At 42.2% G+C, this 19906-nt stretch overlaps 1 protein-coding gene across 3 annotated transcripts in view; it reads left to right on the top strand.

Annotated features, from left to right (window-relative positions):
* The window catches only part of LOC110537675 (14-3-3 protein epsilon), a 38373-nt gene extending 18704 nt beyond the window's left edge, over positions 1-19669 (top strand). For 2 of the 3 annotated variants that reach the window (XM_021623900.2, XM_036937644.1), the window contains 5 exons: positions 1552-1751; positions 2016-2122; positions 4608-4814; positions 5146-5282; positions 18405-19669. In XM_021623900.2, coding sequence (XP_021479575.1) covers positions 1552-1751; positions 2016-2122; positions 4608-4814; positions 5146-5282; positions 18405-18460 — 707 coding nt within the window. In that variant the 3' untranslated portion in view covers positions 18461-19669. Of the gene's footprint in view, positions 1-1551; positions 1752-2015; positions 2123-4607; positions 4815-5145; positions 5283-5717; positions 5765-18404 lie in introns of all 3 variants that reach the window. The other variant, XM_036937645.1, reaches the window with a different exon arrangement.
* Positions 19670-19906: the final 237 nt, after the last annotated feature.

The raw sequence follows: 19906 nt of genomic DNA, 5'->3' as shown, positions 1-19906 counted from the left end.
TGCAGCAAGTGTCCTCGTTAACACCGGTTACCCACCTGTCTGGACTACTGCAACTCACTGTGAGCTGGGCTCCCCGCTTGTGCCATCAAACCCCTGCAACTTATCCAGAACGCTGCAGGCCGCCTGGTGTTCAACCTTCCCAAGTTCTACCATGTCACCCTGCTCCTCTGCACACTCCACTTGCTTCCAGTCGAGGCTTGCATCCACTACAAGGCCATGGTACTTGCCTACGGAGCAGCAAGAGAACTTGCATTTCGTGAACGAACTGTCACATTTGACTTTTTCCCCCCCTACTAGCACTGACTTTGATAACTACGTTATTGAAGAAAAATGTACTTACTATCAGTGAGATACTTGTGTACATGTGGACCCCTTCAAATATGTGAATTTGTTTTTTTCAGCCACACCCGTTGCTGGCAGGTGTATACAATGGAGCACACAGCCATGCAATCTCCATAGACAAACATTGGCAATAGAATGGCCTTACTGAAGAGCTCAGTGACTTTCAAAGTGACACCGTCATAGGATGCCACCTTTCCAACAAGTCAGTTCGTCAAATTTCTGCCCTGCTAGAGATGCCCTGGTCAACTGTAACTGCTGTTATTGTGAAGTGGAAACGTCTAGGAGCAACAATGGCTCAGCTGCGAAATTGTAGACCACACAAGCTCACAGAACGGGACCGCCAAGTGCTGAAGAACGTAGGTTGTCAAATTCGTCTGTCCTCAGTTGCATCACTCACTACCGAGTTCCAAACAGCCTCTGAAAGCAATGTCAGCATAAGAACTGTTCGTTGGGGGCTTCATGAAATGGGTTTCCATGGCCGAGCAGCCGCACACAAGCCTAAGATCGCCATGTGAAATGCCAAGCGTCAACTGGAGTGGTGTAAAGCTCGCCACCATTGGACTCTGGAGCAGTGGAAACGCCTTCTTTGGCGTGATGAATCACGCTTCACCATCTGGCAGTCAACCGTCGAATCCTGTTTCAGCATGACAATGCCCTCGGGCACAAAGTGAGGTCCATCCAGAATTGGTTTGTCAAACGGTGTGGAAGAAATTGACCGGCCTCCACAGAGCTCTGACCTCAACTCCATCGCACACCTTTGGGATGAATTGGAACGCCGACTGCGAGCCAGGCCTAATCGCCCAACATCAATTCCCGACGTCAGCTGCTCTTGTGGCTGAATGGAAGCAAGTCCCCACAGCAATGTTCCAACATCTCGTGGAAAGCCTTCCCAGAAGAGTGGAGGCTGTTATAGCAGCAAAGGGGGGGAACCAACTCCATACTAATGCCCATGATTTTGGAATGATATGTTGAACGAGCAAGTGTCCACATACTTTTGGTCATGTGTATGGGGTTGTCCAACCTAGCCATCTTAAAATGAATGCACTAACTAAGTTGCTCTGGATAAGCGCTTCTGCTATATTATTAAAATGTTTAATTATTGCAGCCAGCAAGCAACTGACGATCCCCAGAACAGACTCTTCCTACCTTATTGAAAACGGGGTGTGTGATGGTTGAGGTTCATACTTTTCTCTCTCTCCTCTCTGTCAGAAATGGTGGAGTCCATGAAGAATGTGGCCGGCATGGACGTGGAGCTGACGGTGGAAGAGCGGAACCTGCTGTCGGTGGCGTACAAAAACGTGATCGGAGCCAGAAGAGCATCCTGGAGGATAATCAGCAGCCTCGAACAGAAAGAAGAGAACAAAGGAGGCGAAGACAAACTAAAGATGATCAGGGAATACAGGCAAACGGTGAGCCACCGGGACGGCGGTTAGTAGAAGAATAGAATCACCTTGCTGTCGGAATGTTAGTTACCTAATACATGTAGACCTATTGCATCGGAGGGATGGTGTGGGGATCCTTTCAAAGTAGAGGTTAAGACTCGGGTCCTCTTTTAATCTTTTGAAGAGGTCTTTCAATGGTTATGTAAAAATGAGACTTCATAGTTGAGTGTGATGTTTTTTCCCATTCTCGAGTTTGCTGACAAGTGGTTGTGTGTGTTGTCTGCTCTGCAGGTGGAGACTGAGCTAAAATCAATCTGTAAGGACATTCTGGATGTACTGGACAAGCACCTCATTCCAGCTGCAAACACGGGAGAATCAAAGGTTTTCTACTACAAAATGTACGTCTGTGGATGGGAGATATCTTCAAAAACTATTTTGCACACACCAGCGAGTATGTACGCCCTGCCCTGACTGCGCAAGTAATATGAGAAAAGGCTGCCGTGTCTTCTTAGTGCAGCATTGTGGCTGTTGCTCACACAACACTCGCTCTCTCGCGCTCTCTGGCAAGCAGAGCATAAAACCTCTTATCTGAGCTGTGAAAAAACAGCTACTCTGCATCTGTTTTCCACACTTTTCTGTGAAGTGTGCACTTGTGCGCAACCTTGAGCTTGGCCAATAAACCAAAAATTATCAACACTGACCATACCGATCACTTATCTCAGACATTTTGCTGATGTCATTCATTACAATAAGCAGACTATACTAGAAGAATGTGACATTTTCTAATATAGGTGATTTTTAATGGGACAATTGATGGCTACAACCATCAAACTAGTAGTATTAACATTTGGTCTTCAACAAGGACCTGAGGGCTGCGCTGAAAATGTGTTATATTTGCTCTCTGTTAAAATGAGCAAAAAGTAGTCTTCTATCCAAAGTGTTTAAAATGTTCTATGCTCCCTGACTGTCTTACTTTCATGTCGGTTTTTATTAGCGAGCTGGACACACTCAAGAAACTGTGTGAATGTAGGTCCATTATAATTTCTGCACATTTTCATTTTTTCTTTTGTAATTTTAAAGTGACCGACCGCCTCGATTTGGTCTTTTGTATCAAAATTTGAAATTGTGTTTTTTTTACGTTGGATAAAAGTGGAGACGCAGAGCTAGAAAATGTTATATTATACACTGCAGTGGAGCAACAATGGGAAAGTAACTTTCCTTTGAAAGTTAACAAACTTGTAACTCCACTTTTGAGAAAATGGCCCTTTTTGGTATATGTACTGGAGAGCTCTTCTTTGTCTTATACCCATTCAGCATTATTCACATCCACTGAAGCCTTAGTCCCAGCCATCTCTTTAATGTGAGGTCATGTGGTAAACACACGTTGTATCACATCAAATCTAAGTTTATTAGTCACATGCACAGGATGCAGAAGGTGTTAACGCTACAATGATAGTACCTGCATAGTAGCAATATTAAAAACAAAGTGTCCAGATAAAAACATTTTATGAATATTTTATCGTTATTAGATGACGCTCACCCGACACACTTGTCTAAATTGATGGGTTATGTGAAGGAAATGCTATAACCACCCCTCACCCAGATCTTGCTAAGGGAATGGGTCACTATTGTCTAGACATGTACACATGTTCATGAAATGCCATCGATGGTTGTAATCACCCACAGACGCACCTGCTAATTTGATGGGTCATATAATAATCAGGACGAAGTGGAGTCTTTTGTTAGACATGTAGCTAGCTAGCTAAACAATGAACCGGCATAACCCCAACTACTACCAATACAAACATTGTCATAGCTATAGTATGAATCTGCAGGTAGCTAAAGCTAACAAACTAGGTTAAATGTTAACTAGATAACATTAGGCTATAACTAGCAATGCAAATGGATTTCTGATTCAAATAATATAACTACACAGATCATACATGTAACGTTAGCTAGTGAGCCAGCAAGCTAACATTTGCTAGCTAACGGTCTGCTTTAACTTGCAATAAAAATTACTTTCTTAACAAAATTTGAAACCTTTATCTGAGCTAGGCTCGTACCTATATACACGGATGAATGCGTCACGGCAGACTGGAACTATTTTAATGCCGTTTTCTTTGTAGCTAAGTCTTGTTTGGCCAGCTTTGTGTCAAGTCACTCCAGTTCACACTAACCGTGGCGTGTGCAGAATGTAGCCCATCACTTTTTCCTACTGATCTGTCGATAGTGCCTGTTAAATTCAGGGCATCAAAAACTTTTGTAGTTCTCGATGGCTAACGTTATATCTTAAAAAATGGCACGGTAGAAAGGACTGTCAACATACTAAACAGCTCACGTTATAGACAGAAGCATGCTACATGGCAGATAAATTCAATCCCATCTCCTGGTATGTCCAGCCCATACATTATCTCAGCCAATCATAGCTAGTGGGAAGGTTCCTGTCACACCCCCACCCCAAAATAAAATCAATAAATAATTCTAATACTGTATATATTTATTTTACCCCCTCACAAGCTGGATTTGGCCCACAGCCATATATTTGACATCCCTGGTTTAAATAATCATAACAAAAACTCTGGTGTACATGGTTAAAACTCATTGTTATATTAATCATTATAGCATCAATTCAGGACATTTATCGCGATATAGATTTTTGTCCATATCGCCCAGCTCTAGCACTACCCCACAAGGATTTAAAAGCACACGCTTGGTATAAGCAAGGGCTCTTAATACCAGTCCTTTTAATTCCAAATAGGGGAGTTCAGTGCAGAAGTGCATACCTCAGGAAAAGAGTCCTATGTTAACATAAGGAGACCATGGATTTATTGTTGTTTTGTGGGGTTGAAATAACCATGGTCTCGTTCTCCCCTCTGTCCTCAGGAAGGGAGACTACCACAGGTACCTGGCAGAGTTCGCCACGGGTAACGACAGGAAGGAGGCGGCGGAGAACAGTTTGGTAGCCTACAAAGCCGCGAGCGACATCGCCATGATCGAGCTCCCCCCGACTCACCCCATCCGCCTGGGACTGGCACTCAACTTCTCCGTATTTTATTATGAAATTCTCAATTCCCCTGACCGCGCATGCAGGTGGGCCCCTTCTCTCCTGTCTTATCTTCTCTCTCTTGGGGCTCATGTCTGGTGCTCCATCATGCCATGGTGAAATTTTCAGACTGGGTGTGCAGTACAGTCTCACCAACACAGTACATTGAGGAAGTCACCTCATGCCCTGGCTAGTTTTATTTATATATATATATATATATAATTATTATTATTATTTTTTTTTTTATAAATACATTTGATTGTATATTCCATACCATTTCATGTTACTAGATGTTCAGCCCATTGTTGATGTGTGACTTGGATGCTGTGTGAAATCCAACCTTTGACCCCTCTGCTCTGCCCACGCTGCTGCCCTCAGGTTGGCGAAGGCGGCATTTGACGATGCCATTGCAGAACTGGACACGCTGAGCGAGGAGAGCTACAAGGACTCCACGCTCATCATGCAGTTGCTACGCGACAACCTTACATTATGGACTTCAGACATGCAGGGAGACGGTGAGTGTTCCATGCTTCTTCACCTGTTATATGTAGCACAATAGTTGGACTAAACACACTCCAGCGTCTCTTTTCAGTGGTGTTCAAAAGTATGCTGCTACATCAGTTTGACAGCAAACAAGGTCACGTAGAGGATGGGTGTTTTCTAGCTATTGACTTTACTGACTGCTGGACTGGTGTGGTGTACACTTGACCATCTCTAACTTCCCTCAGTACAGTGGTCCTTCTCTAACCGAAGCACCTCTCCATCTCTAGCTCTCTTTCTCCCTCTCCCTCTCGTTCTCTTTATCTTTCTCTCTCTTTGTCTTTCGCCTTCCTCTTTGTTTCTCTCCCTTTTACTTTTTTTGTCCTGGTCCGTCTGTTGAGCTGTACTCCCTTTCACTGCTCTAATATCTCTCTCCCATCTCTCTCGTGTCTCCGTTTTCCTCTGTGTAGATTCTTAAGGACAACCCCTCTTCATTCCCTCTATAGAACTGTATTTTGTAAGTCATCTCTTTCACCTTTCTTGGACATACCTCTTGCTCCCTCACTCAGACTTGCTTCCCCTCACTAACCCTTCGTCACTGCATCGTCCAGTGCCAGGTTGGGTTCATTAGGGCACACCGTAGCAAAATGTTGTGCAAGGGGAACAAGTGTTTCTTATTAAATAGTGCTGAACATTGAGTGCATTTGTAGGTCTGTTCAGCTTCAGTTCGATAATGAAAAAATAATCACGTTTTTTGGTTTCTTTTTTTAATTAAATGTTTTATGCCATGCATTATGTGCATTAAATGCTGTAACACTGAATAAAATGATTAATAAACGTCCCATGATGGTAGGGACTTCCCATTACTGCTTATCACTTATTAACCCCGTAAAACAATACACACCAATATCTGTCTGTTTGTTTTGCATGGTCTGCGTCTCCATCTGCTGATGTTGGCCCTCAGCATCTGCAGTGGAAGTTGGCAGTGTCACAGCGGTGTTTGTCAGTCCAGGAGACATCACGAAAATGCCTGTCGCGTCCAAACGGTTATAGCCTCATGTTGGCTAGTTAACATTGAACCTAGTTTGTTAGCTTTAGCTACTTGCAGATGCATACTATAGAAAAACGATGACCCCTCTATGGAAAGATGACTCTTACGAACACTATGTTGTTCTCTGTTCGACCCCAACAAGCATCACAGGACTCATCTGAAGTCGGTACCGCCGATCTGCCAATTTCTGTCTGTAGAGTCCGAACAGTTTGGGCTAGAGGTCGACCGATTATGATTTTTCAACGCCGATACAGATTTATTGGAGGACCAAAAAAAGCCGATACCGATTAATCGGACGATTTTATTATTTTTGTAAAATATTTTTTACATTTGTAATAATGACAATTACAACAATACTGAATGAACACTTTTATTTTAACTTAATACATCGATAAAATCTATTTAGTCTCAAATAAATAATGAAATATGTTCAATTTGGTTTAAATAATGCAAAAACAAAGTTTTGAAGAAAGTAAAAGTGCAATATGTGCCATGTAAAAAGCTAATGTTTAAGTTCCTTGCTCAGAACATGAGAACATATGAAAGCTGGTGTATCCTTTTAACATGAGTCTTCAATATTCCCAGGTAAGAAGTTTTAGGTTATGGTTATTATAGGAATTATAGGACTATTTTTCTCTATACCATTTGTATTTCATATACCTTTGACTATTGGATGTTCTAATAGGTACTTTAGTATTGCCAGCCTAACCTCGGGAGTGGATAGGCTTGAAGTCATAAACAGCGCAATGCTTGAAGCACAGCGAAGAGCTGCTGGCAAATGAAGGAAAGTGCTGTTTGAATGAATGCTTACGAGCCAGATGCTGCCTACCACCGCTCAGTCAGACTGCTCTATCAAATATCAAATCATAGACTTAATTATAATATAACACACAGAAATACGAGCCTTAGGTCATTAATATGGTAAAATCCGGAAGCTATCATTTTGGGGGAAAAAAACGTTTATTCTTTCAGTGAAATACGGAACCGTTCTGTATTTTATCTAACGGGTGACATCCCTAAGTCTAAATATTGCTGTTACATTGCACAACCTTCAACGTTATGTCATAATTATGTACAATTACAGTCTTTGTTAGGAAGAAATGGTCTTCACACAGTTCGCTATGAGCCAGGCAGCCCAAACTGCTGCATATACCCTGACTGCTTGCACAGAACGCAAGAGAAGTGACACAATTCCCTAGTCAAAAGAAATTAAGATTAGCAGGCAATATTAACTAAATATGCAGGTTTAAAAATGTGCTTGTTAAATCATCACCCGTTTGGCGAAGTAGGCTGTGATTCGATGATAAATTAACAGGTACCTCATCGATTATAAGCAAAGCAGGACAAGCTAGATAACTACACATGGTTGATGATATTACTAGTTTAACTAGTGATTATGTTAAGATTGATTGTTTTTTTAAAGATAAGCTTAATGCTAGCTAGCAACCTGCCTTGGCTCTTGCTGCACTCGCGTAAAAGGTAGTCAGCCTGCCACGCAGTCTCCTCGTGGAGTGCAATGTAATCGGCCATAATTGGTGTCCAAAAATGCCGATGACCGATTATGATAACTTGAAATCGGCCCTAATTAATCGGCCATTCCGATTAATCGGTCGACCTCTAGTTTGGGCTACAAACTAATATGACCCTCTATGGAAAGGTGAGACAAACACGTACAGTGCCATCAAATTATTCGCACCCCTTTAGTGTTTCCATATTTTATTGTTACAGCCAGGATATGAAATGTAATTCCTTTGAAATTGTGTCACAGATCTACACACAATACCCCGTAATGTCAAGGTGGAATTTTGTTTTGCAGAATTTTTTTAAATGAAAATGAATAGCTGAAATGACTTGAGTCAATAAGTATTCAACCTTTTGTTATGGTAAGCCTAAATAAGTGCAGGAGTAAAAAATGTGCTCAACAAATCGCATAATAAGTTACATGGACTCATTCCATGTTCAATAATAGTTCACTTGATTTTTGAACAACTACCCCACACATACAATTGTCTGTAAGGTCTCTCAATCGAGTTGTGAATTTCAAGCACAGATTCAACCACAAAGACCAAGGAAGTTTTTCAATGCCACTCAAAGGGCACTGATCAATGGCTAAAAGTAGCTGAATGTCCCTTTGAGCATGAGGAAGTTATTAATTAAGCTTTTCATGGTGTTTCAATACACCCAGTCACTGCAAAGATAGAGGCGTCCTTCCTAACTCATTTGCCAGAGATGAAGGAAACTGCTCAGGGATTTCACCATGAGGCCAATGGTGATTTTAAAATAGTTATAGTTTAATGGTTGTGATATGAGAACTGATGGAACAACAACATTGTAGTTACTAACCTAAATGACAGAGTGAAAAGATTGAAGCCTGTACAGAATACAAATATTCCAAAACATGCATCCTATTTGCAACAAGGCACTTAACTAATACTGCAAAAAACGTGGCAAAGAAATGTACTTTTTGTCCAGAATACAAAGTGTTCACTGAGTACACATTACTGAGTACCACTCGTCATATTTTCAAGCATGGTGGTGCATCATGTTAAGGGTACGCTTGTCATTGGGAAGGACTAAGACATTATTTTAAGATAAGAAACCGAATACAGCTATGCACAGGTAAAATCCTAGAGGGAGAAGCTGGTTGTCTGCTTTCCAACAGACACTGGGAGACAAATTCACATTTCAGCGGGACAATAACCTAAAACACAAGGCCAAATCTACACTGTATTTTCTTACCAAAATGACATTCAGTGTTCCTGATTGGCTTAGTTACAGCTTTACTTAAATCGGCTTGAAAATCTATGACAAGACTTGAAAATGGTTGTCTGGAAACGATCAACTTGACAGACCATGAAGAATTTAAAAAATAAGTTTTACTCGGAAATGAACACTTATGTAAATGAGATGTATTTCTGTATTTAAAATGTACACATATTTATAAAAACTTGTTTTCACTTTGTCATTATGGGGTATTGTGTGTAGATGGGTGAGAATCTATTTAATAATGTTTTTATTCAGGCTGTAACACAACACAATGTGGAATAAGTCAACTGGTATGAATACTTTTTGAAGGCACTGTACGTCGCTTGTTTTGCTCTAGGAAGCCCACAAGCCTCACAAGCCTTGTCTGAAGGTAGCCTGATACCAGTTTAAAAAATGAATGGAAGTATACAGTGGGGAGAACAAGTATTTGATACACTGCCAATTTTGCAGGTTTTCCTACCTACAAAGCATGTAGAGGTCTGTAATTTATCATAGGTACACTTCAACTGTGAAAGACGGAATCTAAAACAAAAATCCAGAAAATCACATTGTATGATTTTTAAGTAATTAATTTGCATTTTATTGGATGACATAAGTATTTGATACATCAGAAAAGCAGAACTTAATATTTGGTACAGAAACCTTTGTTTGCAATTACAGAGATCATACATTTCCTGTAGTTCTTGACCAGGTTTGCACACACTGCAGCAGGGATTTTGGCCCACTCCTCCATACAGACCTTCTCCAGATCCTTCAGGTTTCGGGGCTGTCGCTGGGCAATACAGACTTTCAGCTCCCTCCAAAGATTGTCTATTGGGTTCAGGTCTGGAGACTGGCTAGGCCAAATCAAATAAAATTTTATTTGTCACATACACATGGTTAGCAGATGTTAATGCGAGTGTAGCGAAATGCTTGTGCTTCTAGTTCCGACAATGCAGTAATAACCAACAAGTAATCTAACTAACAATTCCAAAACTACTGTCTTGTACACAGTGTAAGGGGATAAAGAATATGTACATAAGGATATATGAATGAGTGATGGTACAGAGCAGCATAGGCAAGATACAGTAGATGGTATCGAGTACAGTATGTACAAATGAGATGAGTATGTAAACAAAGTGGCATAGTTTAAAGTGGCTAGTGATACATGTATTACATAAGGATACAGTCGATGATATAGAGTACAGTATATACGTATGCATATGAGATGAATAATGTAGGGTAAGTAACATTTATATAAGGTAGCATTGTTTAAAGTGGCTAGTGATATATTTACATCATTTCCCATCAATTCCCATTATTAAAGTGGCTGGAGTTGAGTCAGTGTCAGTGTGTTGGCAGCAGCCACTCAATGTTAGTGGTGGCTGTTTAACAGTCTGATGGCCTTGAGATAGAAGCTGTTTTTCAGTCTCTCGGTCCCAGCTTTGATGCACCTGTAATGACCTCGCCTTCTGGATGATAGCGGGGTGAACAGGCAGTGGCTCGGGTGGTTGATGTCCTTGATGATCTTTATGGCCTTCCTGTGACATCGGGTGGTGTAGGTGTCCTGGAGGGCAGGTAGTTTGCCCCCGGTGATGCGTTGTGCAGACCTCACCACCCTCTGGGGAGCCTTACAGTTGAGGGCGGAGCAGTTGCCGTACCAGGCGGTGATACAGCCCGCCAGGATGCTCTCGATTGTGCATCTGTAGAAGTTTGTGAGTGCTTTTGGTGACAAGCCAAATTTCTTCAGCCTCCTGAGGTTGAAGAGGCGCTGCTGCGCCTTCTTCACAATGCTGTCTGTGTGAGTGGACCAATTCAGTTTGTCTGTGATGTGTATGCCGAGGAACTTAAAACTTGCTACCCTCTCCACTACTGTTCCATCGATGTGGATAGGGGGGTGTTCCCTCTGCTGTTTCCTGAAGTCCACAATCATCTCCTTAGTTTTGTTGACGTTGAGTGTGAGGTTATTTTCCTGACACCACACTCCGAGGGCCCTCACCTCCTCCCTGTAGGCCGTCTCGTCGTTGTTGGTAATCAAGCCTACCACTGTTGTGTCGTCCGCAAACTTGATGATTGAGTTGGAGGCGTGCATGGCCACGCAGTCGTGGGTGAACAGGGAGTACAGGAGAGGGCTCAGAACGCACCCTTGTGGGGCCCCAGTGTTGAGGATCAGCGGGGAGGAGATGTTGTTGCCTACCCTCACCACCTGGGGGCGGCCCGTCAGGAAGTCCAGTACCCAGTTGCACAGGGCGGGGTCGAGACCCAGGGTCTCGAGCTTGATGACGAGCTTGGAGGGTACTATGGTGTTGAATGCCGAGCTGTAGTCAATGAACAGCATTCTCACATAGGTATTCTTCTTGTCCAGATGGGTTAGGGCGGTGTGCAGTGTGGTTGAGATTGCATCGTCTGTGGACCTATTTGGGCGGTAAGCAAATTGGAGTGGGTCTAGGGTGTCAGGTAGGGTGGAGGTGATATGGTCCTTGACTAGTCTCTCAAAGCACTTCATGATGACGGAAGTGAGTGCTACGGGGCGGTAGTCGTTTAGCTCAGTTACCTTAGCTTTCTTGGGAACAGGAACAATGGTGGCCCTCTTGAAGCATGTGGGAACAGCAGACTGGTATAGGGATTGATTGAATATGTCCGTAAACACACCGGCCAGCTGGTCTGCGCATGCTCTGAGGGCGCGGCTGGGGATGCCGTCTGGGCCTGCAGCCTTGCGAGGGTTAACACGTTTAAATGTCTTACTCACCTTGGCTGCAGTGAAGGAGAGACCGCATGTTTTCGTTGCAGGCCGTGTCAGTGGCACTGTATTGTCCTCAAAGCGGGCAAAAAAGTTATTTAGTCTGCCTGGGAGCAGGACATCCTGGTCCGTGACTGGGCTGGATTTCTTCCTGTAGTCCGTGATTGACTGTAGACCCTGCCACATGCCTCTTGTGTCTGAGCCGTTGAATTGAGATTCTACTTTGTCTCTGTACTGACGCTTAGCTTGTTTGATAGACTTGCGGAGGGAATAGCTGCACTGTTTGTATTCGGTCATGTTACCAGACACCTTGCCCTGATTAAAAGCAGTGGTTCGCGCTTTCAGTTTCACGCGAATGCTGCCATCAATCCACGGTTTCTGGTTAGGGAATGTTTTAATCGTTGCTATGGGAACGACATATTCAACGCACGTTCTAATGAGCTCACACACCGAATCAGCGTATTCGTCAATGTTGTTGTCTGACGCAATACGAAACATGTCCCAGTCCACGTGGTGGAAGCAGTCTTGGAGTGTGGAGTCAGCTTGGTCGGACCAGCGTTGGACAGACCTCAGCGTGGGAGCCTCTTGTTTTAGTTTCTGTCTGTAGGCAGGGATCAACAAAATGGAGTCGTGGTCAGCTTTTCCGAAAGGGGGGCGGGGCAGGGCCTTATATGCGTCGCGGAAGTTAGAGTAACAATGATCCAAGGTCTTTCCACCCCTGGTTGCGCAATCGATATGCTGATAAAATTTAGGGAGTCTTGTTTTCAGATTAGCCTTGTTAAAATCCCCAGCTACAATGAATGCAGCCTCCGGATGAATGGTTTCCAGTTTGCAAAGAGTTAAATAAAGTTCGTTCAGAGCCATCGATGTGTCTGCTTGGGGGGGATATATACGGCTGTGATTATAATCGAAGAGAATTCTCTTGGTAGATAATGCGGTCTACATTTGATTGTGAGGAATTCTAAATCAGGTGAACAGAAGGATTTGAGTTCCTGTATGTTTCTTTCATCACACCATGTCACGTTAGTCATAAGGCATACGCCCCCGCCCCTCTTCTTACCAGAAAGATGTTTGTTTCTGTCTGCGCGATGTGTGGAGAAACCCGTTGGCTGCACCGCTTCGGATAGAGTCTCTCCAGTGAGCCACGTTTCCGTGAAGCAAAGAACGTTACAGTCTCTGATGTCCCTCTGGAATGCTACCCTTGCTCGGATTTCATCAACCTTGTTGTCAAGAGACTGGACATTGGCAAGAAGAATGCTAGGGAGTGGTGCACGGTGTGCCCGTCTCCGGAGTCTGACCAGAAGACCGCCTCGTTTCCCTCTTTTTCGGAGTTGTTTTTTTTTTGGGTCGCTGCATGGAATCCACTCAGTTGTCCTGTTTGTAAGGCAGAACACAGGATCCGCGTCGCGAAAAACATATTCTTGGTAGTACTGATGGTGAGTTGATGCTGATCTTATATTCAGTAGTTCTTCTCGACTGTATGTAATGAAACCTAAGATGACCTGGGGTACTAATGTAAGAAATAACACGTAAAAAAAACTAAAAACTGCATAGTTTCCTAGGAACGTGAAGCGAGGCGGCCATCTCTGTCGGCGCCGGAAGTACAGGACCTTGAGATGCTTCTTGCGGAGCCGCTCCTTAGTTGCCCTGGCTGTGTGTTTCGGGTCGTTGTCATGCTGGAAGACCCAGCCACGACCCATCTTCAATGCTCTTACTGAGGGAAGGAGGTTGTTGGCCAAAATCTCACGATACATGGCCCCATCCATCCTCCCCTCAATACGGTGCAGTTGTCCTGTCCCCTTTGCAGAAAAGCATCCCCAAAGAATGATGTTTCCACCTCCATGCTTCACGGTTGGGATGGTGTTTTGGGGTTGTACTCATCCTTCTTCTTCCTTCAAACACGGCGAGTGAAGTTTAGACTAAAAAGCTCTATTTTTGTCTCATCAGACCACATGACCTTTTCCCATTCCTCGTCTGGATCATCCAGATGGTCATTGGCAAACTTCAGACGGGCCTGGACATGCGCTGGCTTGAGCAGGAGGACCTTTTTTAATCCATGACGGCATAGTGTGTTACTAATGGTTTTCTTTGACACTGTGGTCCCAGCTCTCTTCAGGTCATTGACCAGGTCCTGACGTGTAGTTCTGGGCTGATCCCTCACCTTCCTCATGATCATTGATGCCCCACGAGGTGAGATCTTGCATGGAGCCCCAGACCGAGGGTGATTGACCGTCATCTTGAACTTCTTCCATTTTCTAATAATTGTTCCAACAATTGTTGCCTTCTCACCAAGCTGCTTGGCTATTGTCCTGTAGCCCATCCCAGCCTTATGCAGGTCTACATCTTTTGCCTGATGTCCTTACACAGCTCTCTGGTCTTGGCCATTGTGGAGAGGTTGGAGTCTGTTTGATTGACTGTGTGGACAGGTGTCTTTTATACAGCTAACGAGTTCACAGGTGCAGTTAATACAGGTAATGAGTGGAGAACAGGAGGGCTTCTTAAAGAAAAACTAACAGGTCTATGAGAGCCAGATATCTTACTGGTTGGTTGGTGATCAAATACTTATGTCATGCAATAAAATGCTAATTAATTACTTAAGAATCATACAATGTGATTTTCTGGATTTTTGTTTTAGATTCCGTCTCTCACAGTTGAAGTGTACCTATGATAGAAATTACAGACCTCTACATGCTTTGTAAGTAGGAAAACCTGCAAAATCGGCAGTGTATCAAATACTTGTTCTCCCCACTGTATATTAGAGGTCGACCGATTAATCAGAATGGCCGATTAATTAGGGCCGAATTCAAGTTTTCATAACAATTTGAAATCTGTGTTTTTGGAGACCGATTTGCCCGATTTTTATTTATTTTGTATTTTTTTACACCTTTATTTAACTAGGCAAGTCAGTTAACACATTCTTATTTTCAATGATGGCCTAGGAACGGTGGGTTAACTGCCTTGTTCAGGGCAGAACGATAGATGTTTACCTTGTCAGCTGGGGATTCAATCTTGCAACATTACAGTTAACTAGTCCAACGCTCTAACCACCTGCCTCTCATTGAACTCCACGATGAGACTGCCTGTTACGCGAATGCAGTAAGAAGCCAAGGTAAGTTGCTAGCTAGCATTAAACATATCTTGTAAAAAACAATCAATCAATCATAATCACTAGTTAACTACACGTGGTAGATGATATTACTAGTTTATGTAGCGTGTCCTGCGTTGCATATAATCGATGCAAAGCAGGGGGATGATTTAACAAAAGCGCATTTGCGAATAAAGCACAATCGTTGCACGACTGTACCTAACCATAAACACCAATGCCTTTCTAAAAATCAATACACAGAAGTATATATTTTTAAACCTGCATATTTAGCTAAAACAAATCCAGGTTAGCAGGCAATATTATGTGTCACTTCTCTTGCTTCATTGCACGCAGTGTCAGGGTATATGCAACAGTTTGGGCCGCCTGGCTCGTTGCGAACTAATTTGCCAGAATTTTACGTAATTATGACATAACATTGAAGGTTGTGCAATATAACAGGAATATTTAGACTTATGGATGCCATCCGTTAGATAAAATACGGAACGGTTCCGTATTTCACTGAAATAATAAACGTTTTGTTTTCGAAATGGTAGTTTCCGGATTCGACTATATTAATGACCAAAAGCTCGTATTTCTTTGTGTTATGTTATAATTAAGTCTATGATTTGATATTTGATAGAGCAGTCTGACTGAGCGATGGTGGGCAGCAGCAGGCTCGTAAGCATTCATTCAAACAGCACTTTCGTGCGTTTTGCCAGCAGCTCTTCGCTGTGCTTCAAGCATTGAGCTATTTATGACTTCAAGCCTATCAACTCCCGAGATTAGGCTGGTGTAACCGATGTGAAATAGCTAGCTAGTTAGCGGGGTGCGCGCTAATAGTGTTTCAAACGTCACTCGCTCTGAGACTTGGAGTAGTTGTTCCCCTTGATCTGCAAGGGCCACGGCATTTGTGGAGCGATGTGTAACGATGCTTCGATGGTGTCGATGTGTTCCTGGTTCGAGTCCAGGTAGGGGCGAGGAGAGGGATGGAAGCTATACTGTTACACTGGCAATACTAAAGTGCCTATAAGAACATCCAATAGTCAAAGGTATATGAAATACAAATGGTATAGAGAGAAATAGTCCTATAATTCCTATAATAACAACAACCTAAAACCTCTTACCTGGAATAAGTCTCATGTTAAAAGGAACCACCAGCTTTCATATGTTCTCATGTTCTGAGCAAGGAACTTAATCGTTAGCTTTTTTACATGGCACATATTGCATTTTTACTTTCTTCTCCAACACTTTTGTTTTTGTATTATTTTTATTTACAAATAAATGTAAAAAAAAATGGCTGATTTAATCTGCTTTTTTTGGTCCTCCAATAATCGTTATAGGTATCGGCGTTGAAAAATCATAATCAATTGACCTCTAGTATATATGGAAGTAGTTTAGTGCCTAAAAAATTTGTTAAAAGGATACTTCGGGATTTTGGCAATGAGGACCTTTATCTACTTCCCCAGAGTCGGATGAAGTCATGGATACCATTTTATGACGAATTATCCCTTTAAATATGGGCAAAACAAATAAATAATCGTGATCTTTCTTACATCTCTCAGATATAGGACACACTTTAAAATAATCTTCCTTTTAATACATTTTTTGACTGTCTGTTTTTCCTTCTACGAGTCTGTTATTCAATGTGTTTCTATGGGCTAATGGCAGTAAGGCCAAATTCAATGATTAATCAAATATTTTTCTTTTATACCTGAAATGGTCCCTCAAGTGTAGACTCTCAGGCAGGGGTCTCCAACCTTTTCTAACATGAGAATTACTGAAATAAGCCTGTTCTTCTCTTCTCCCCTACAATGCTTCCCCAGGTTCTTCGTGCACTACTTTCTCATGTCCACTATGCTTTCTTTTAAAGGGGGCACTTTAAAATGAGTCCTTGCGCTAACTGAGGAAATATTGACTTAGCTAAATATGACCACTTGTGTTAACTCTCAGCTGACATAAACCACAATTAGCTGATAGAAATTACTATTTACAATTAATCAAATCACGGGTGAGCTCACCATTGATTGAAATAATTGAGTAAAACACTTTTTAGAAATCGAATGTAATCCGATGATGGGTAGTTTGTGTGCGCCACAATGTTTGTTTTTCCACGTCAGCCGAAGAAGAGACCAGATTAGTTTGTTTGCAGTATGCATGTTGAGAAGGGGGGGTGTCATCTATGATCATTCACTTCCGGAAGTTTACTCGAAAGATGAGTGAACCTCATTATAACATCTTTGGTCTGACAGATGTTTGTGACACCCAGAGTGCATTGTATAATGTCAACAAACATGGTGCCACACATTGCTGTAAAATGGCTTAACATTCGCTCATCATAATCAGTACAACCTTCAAAAAGTATTTTACACACATCATGGGTGTCCATTACAATAATCAGAATGCATTATTTGCCACCAGTACTTGAAAACATGAATAAAACTGTAAATACATGATGCTCTGTACATAAACGACAACACGATATACAGAAAATAAGGCAAGTCAGTTAAGAACAAATTCTTATTTACAATGACGGCCTAGTGGTTTAACTTCCTTGTTGAGGGGTAGAACGACCTTGTCAGCTTGGAGATTCGATCTAGCAACCTTTCGGTTACTGGCCCAACGCTTTAACCACTAGGCTACCTGCCGCCCCAACATATCCAAAGTTATTATTTGTAAGGAAAATAACAATGAAGGCAATGCGAGTGCTAGCCAGAAAATGTGTCGGCCAATTCGTGAAAATAAACAATTTCAGTAAATTATTGCGCAAGTCCATATGTTTCCCATTTCATTACCGTTTTCTTCAGTTTCATGCCTAGTGAACACGACCCTGTTCTAATCTTAGTCCACATGGCCCAGCTCAACCAAGTATCTGGGCTGCATTGAGAACGGTGTTTTTGGGTGTGTGTCTGTGTGTCCATTAAGTAGAAGCTAGAGATGTTCCCCTCTCATTCGGCATGAGTTGAATGGGGTGTGGTTAGTGACACTGTCTGACTCACTGAAACGCAAGTTCTACTAACACTGTCTGTCTGTCTGGTTTTGAGCTAAAGGTAAGGGACTCCACTTATTAATATGGCTGAACACTGTACACTCAATCTTCACACTGAAACGCAAACGTGCGGTTGATGTGCACCAACACACTAACTACATGTAGCTAAGATGTTTAGTTTTTCTCCCCTCACCATCTCACATGTATGGCACTAGTCTGGGTGATGTCAGAGGACATGGGTTGGTCCAACCAAGCAGCCTGTTGGTGTGTATGTAATGGTTATAGCAGGTCTTAAAAATAAATTATATATTTGTCATTGATTTTGAGGCGGGGGAACAAACTCAGTATACTTTAAAATGACAACCTGTAGAAATGATAATGGATCTACATAAAGTCCTTATCACTGGAAGCCTCACTGCCCTGTTGTCATGGTAACAGTGGGTGGGCTCTGGATTCTTGTCCATTTAAAATGTTTTTTTGCATTTGTGGTGAAAATGACAAACTGTCTTTTTAATTATGAGCATTTTAATCCATTTTCCTTTCTCTTCAGGTGAAGAACAGAATAAAGAAGCACTGCAAGATGTGGAGGATGAGACCCAGCAGTGAGACTTTACGGCCAATTCCCTCTCTCTCTCTCTCCCTCCTATTACCTCCCCTATCTGCCCCGCTAGCCCCAGGTCCTACTACGTGTCACAGTGAGAGCTCCCAAACTTGGCTTTTACTCCCGACGTCCACTCGCTCTATTTCTCCCCACCTCTTCTTTCTTTAATTCTTTCTTTATGTTCTATCACTCTCTGTCAGCTCATAGCCCCTCTGTGCTTCCTAGGGCTATCTCTTCTGGTTTTTATTTTCTTATAAAAAATCCTATTAAATTCACCTATTTCAGTGGAAATAATATACTTCCACGTTAAAACACAACAGAAAATGTAAAAAACTAAAGCTTCGAGCTGTTCCTGGTTGTTACCTTTTATTGATTTGTATAACTCCTGTTGCAAGCCTGTAAGGTTCACATCGTTCCCTTTACTTCCTTTTTTTGTTAATTTTTTAGTTTACATTTTTGCCATGTCATCAGTTGCCAAGTGTGTTGCTTGGGGTCGTCAACGTTCACACAATTAACGAGTTGATTTTTAAAACACAAACGTTTGCTGTAACTCTTTTTCCATAACTGTGATGTCTTTGTGCTACTTTACGCTAATCGTCTAAGCTTTTGGTCGCAAATTAGGGATGGTTGTGAATTGGCGGTTTTTAAAAGGGACATTTTAATGCCCTCTTTATTTGTGATTCTTTCTCTCGCGCTATCTCTCGTTGCAAGACTCTGTTTTATCAATGTTGATAGCTGAACTTCCCATGACTTTCTCTTTGCGATCACCCCTCAAGTCCAGGGCATGGACCACGCATTTTTGTGCTCAAGAGGCTGTAGCGCTGCTTTTTTACTCATTGCTGACGTAAGGACACGATGGCTTGTAGCAGTTGGAGGGGGAAAAAAACTATCTCCCTCCCTCTGATGTTAGGTAAAGCAGGTTTGCATTGGCACTGTCAAAATAAAAACCTGCTTATGTCATCTTGTATCCCCATTCTGTTCCAGAATGTTCCCTTTCTCTCTCTCTCTTTCTTTCTTTCTTTCTTTCTTTTTTTCTCTCTTTCTCTCTGTCCTGCCCCCATATTTTCTCTCTTGTTCAGTATGTGTAACTTGAATCTGATTTGTACTACTGGATATTCTGACTGGAGCCACACGCACTGTCTGTATTCTTACAGAAACACAGCATGGAAATTAACATTAAACTTCAAATTAAAAAAAGGAACTTAAATTAAAAATGCACCTGTCATGTCATTTTTCGCCTCAAATGCCAGAGACCGACGACAGTTTACCTTCTGTTGTTACTGTCATTGAAGGGTAAGGTGCTCATTCAGTGAGCTGATCAGGAAATTAGTCTTACCCTCCAACAGTAGCAACAGAATGTAAACTGTCGTCAGTTTCTGGCTACCTTTTTGATTCTGTGGATCTTTTTCTTCTGGAGTACCTAGGTTGAAGAGGGAAAGGCATAAGAACAA

This window comes from Oncorhynchus mykiss, chromosome 12 (genome assembly GCF_013265735.2).
Source record: "Oncorhynchus mykiss isolate Arlee chromosome 12, USDA_OmykA_1.1, whole genome shotgun sequence".
Classification (NCBI taxonomy): Eukaryota; Metazoa; Chordata; class Actinopteri; order Salmoniformes; family Salmonidae; genus Oncorhynchus; species Oncorhynchus mykiss.
The sequence above is the reverse complement of the archived record's forward strand: the minus strand, read 5'-3'. Positions and strand labels throughout refer to the sequence as shown.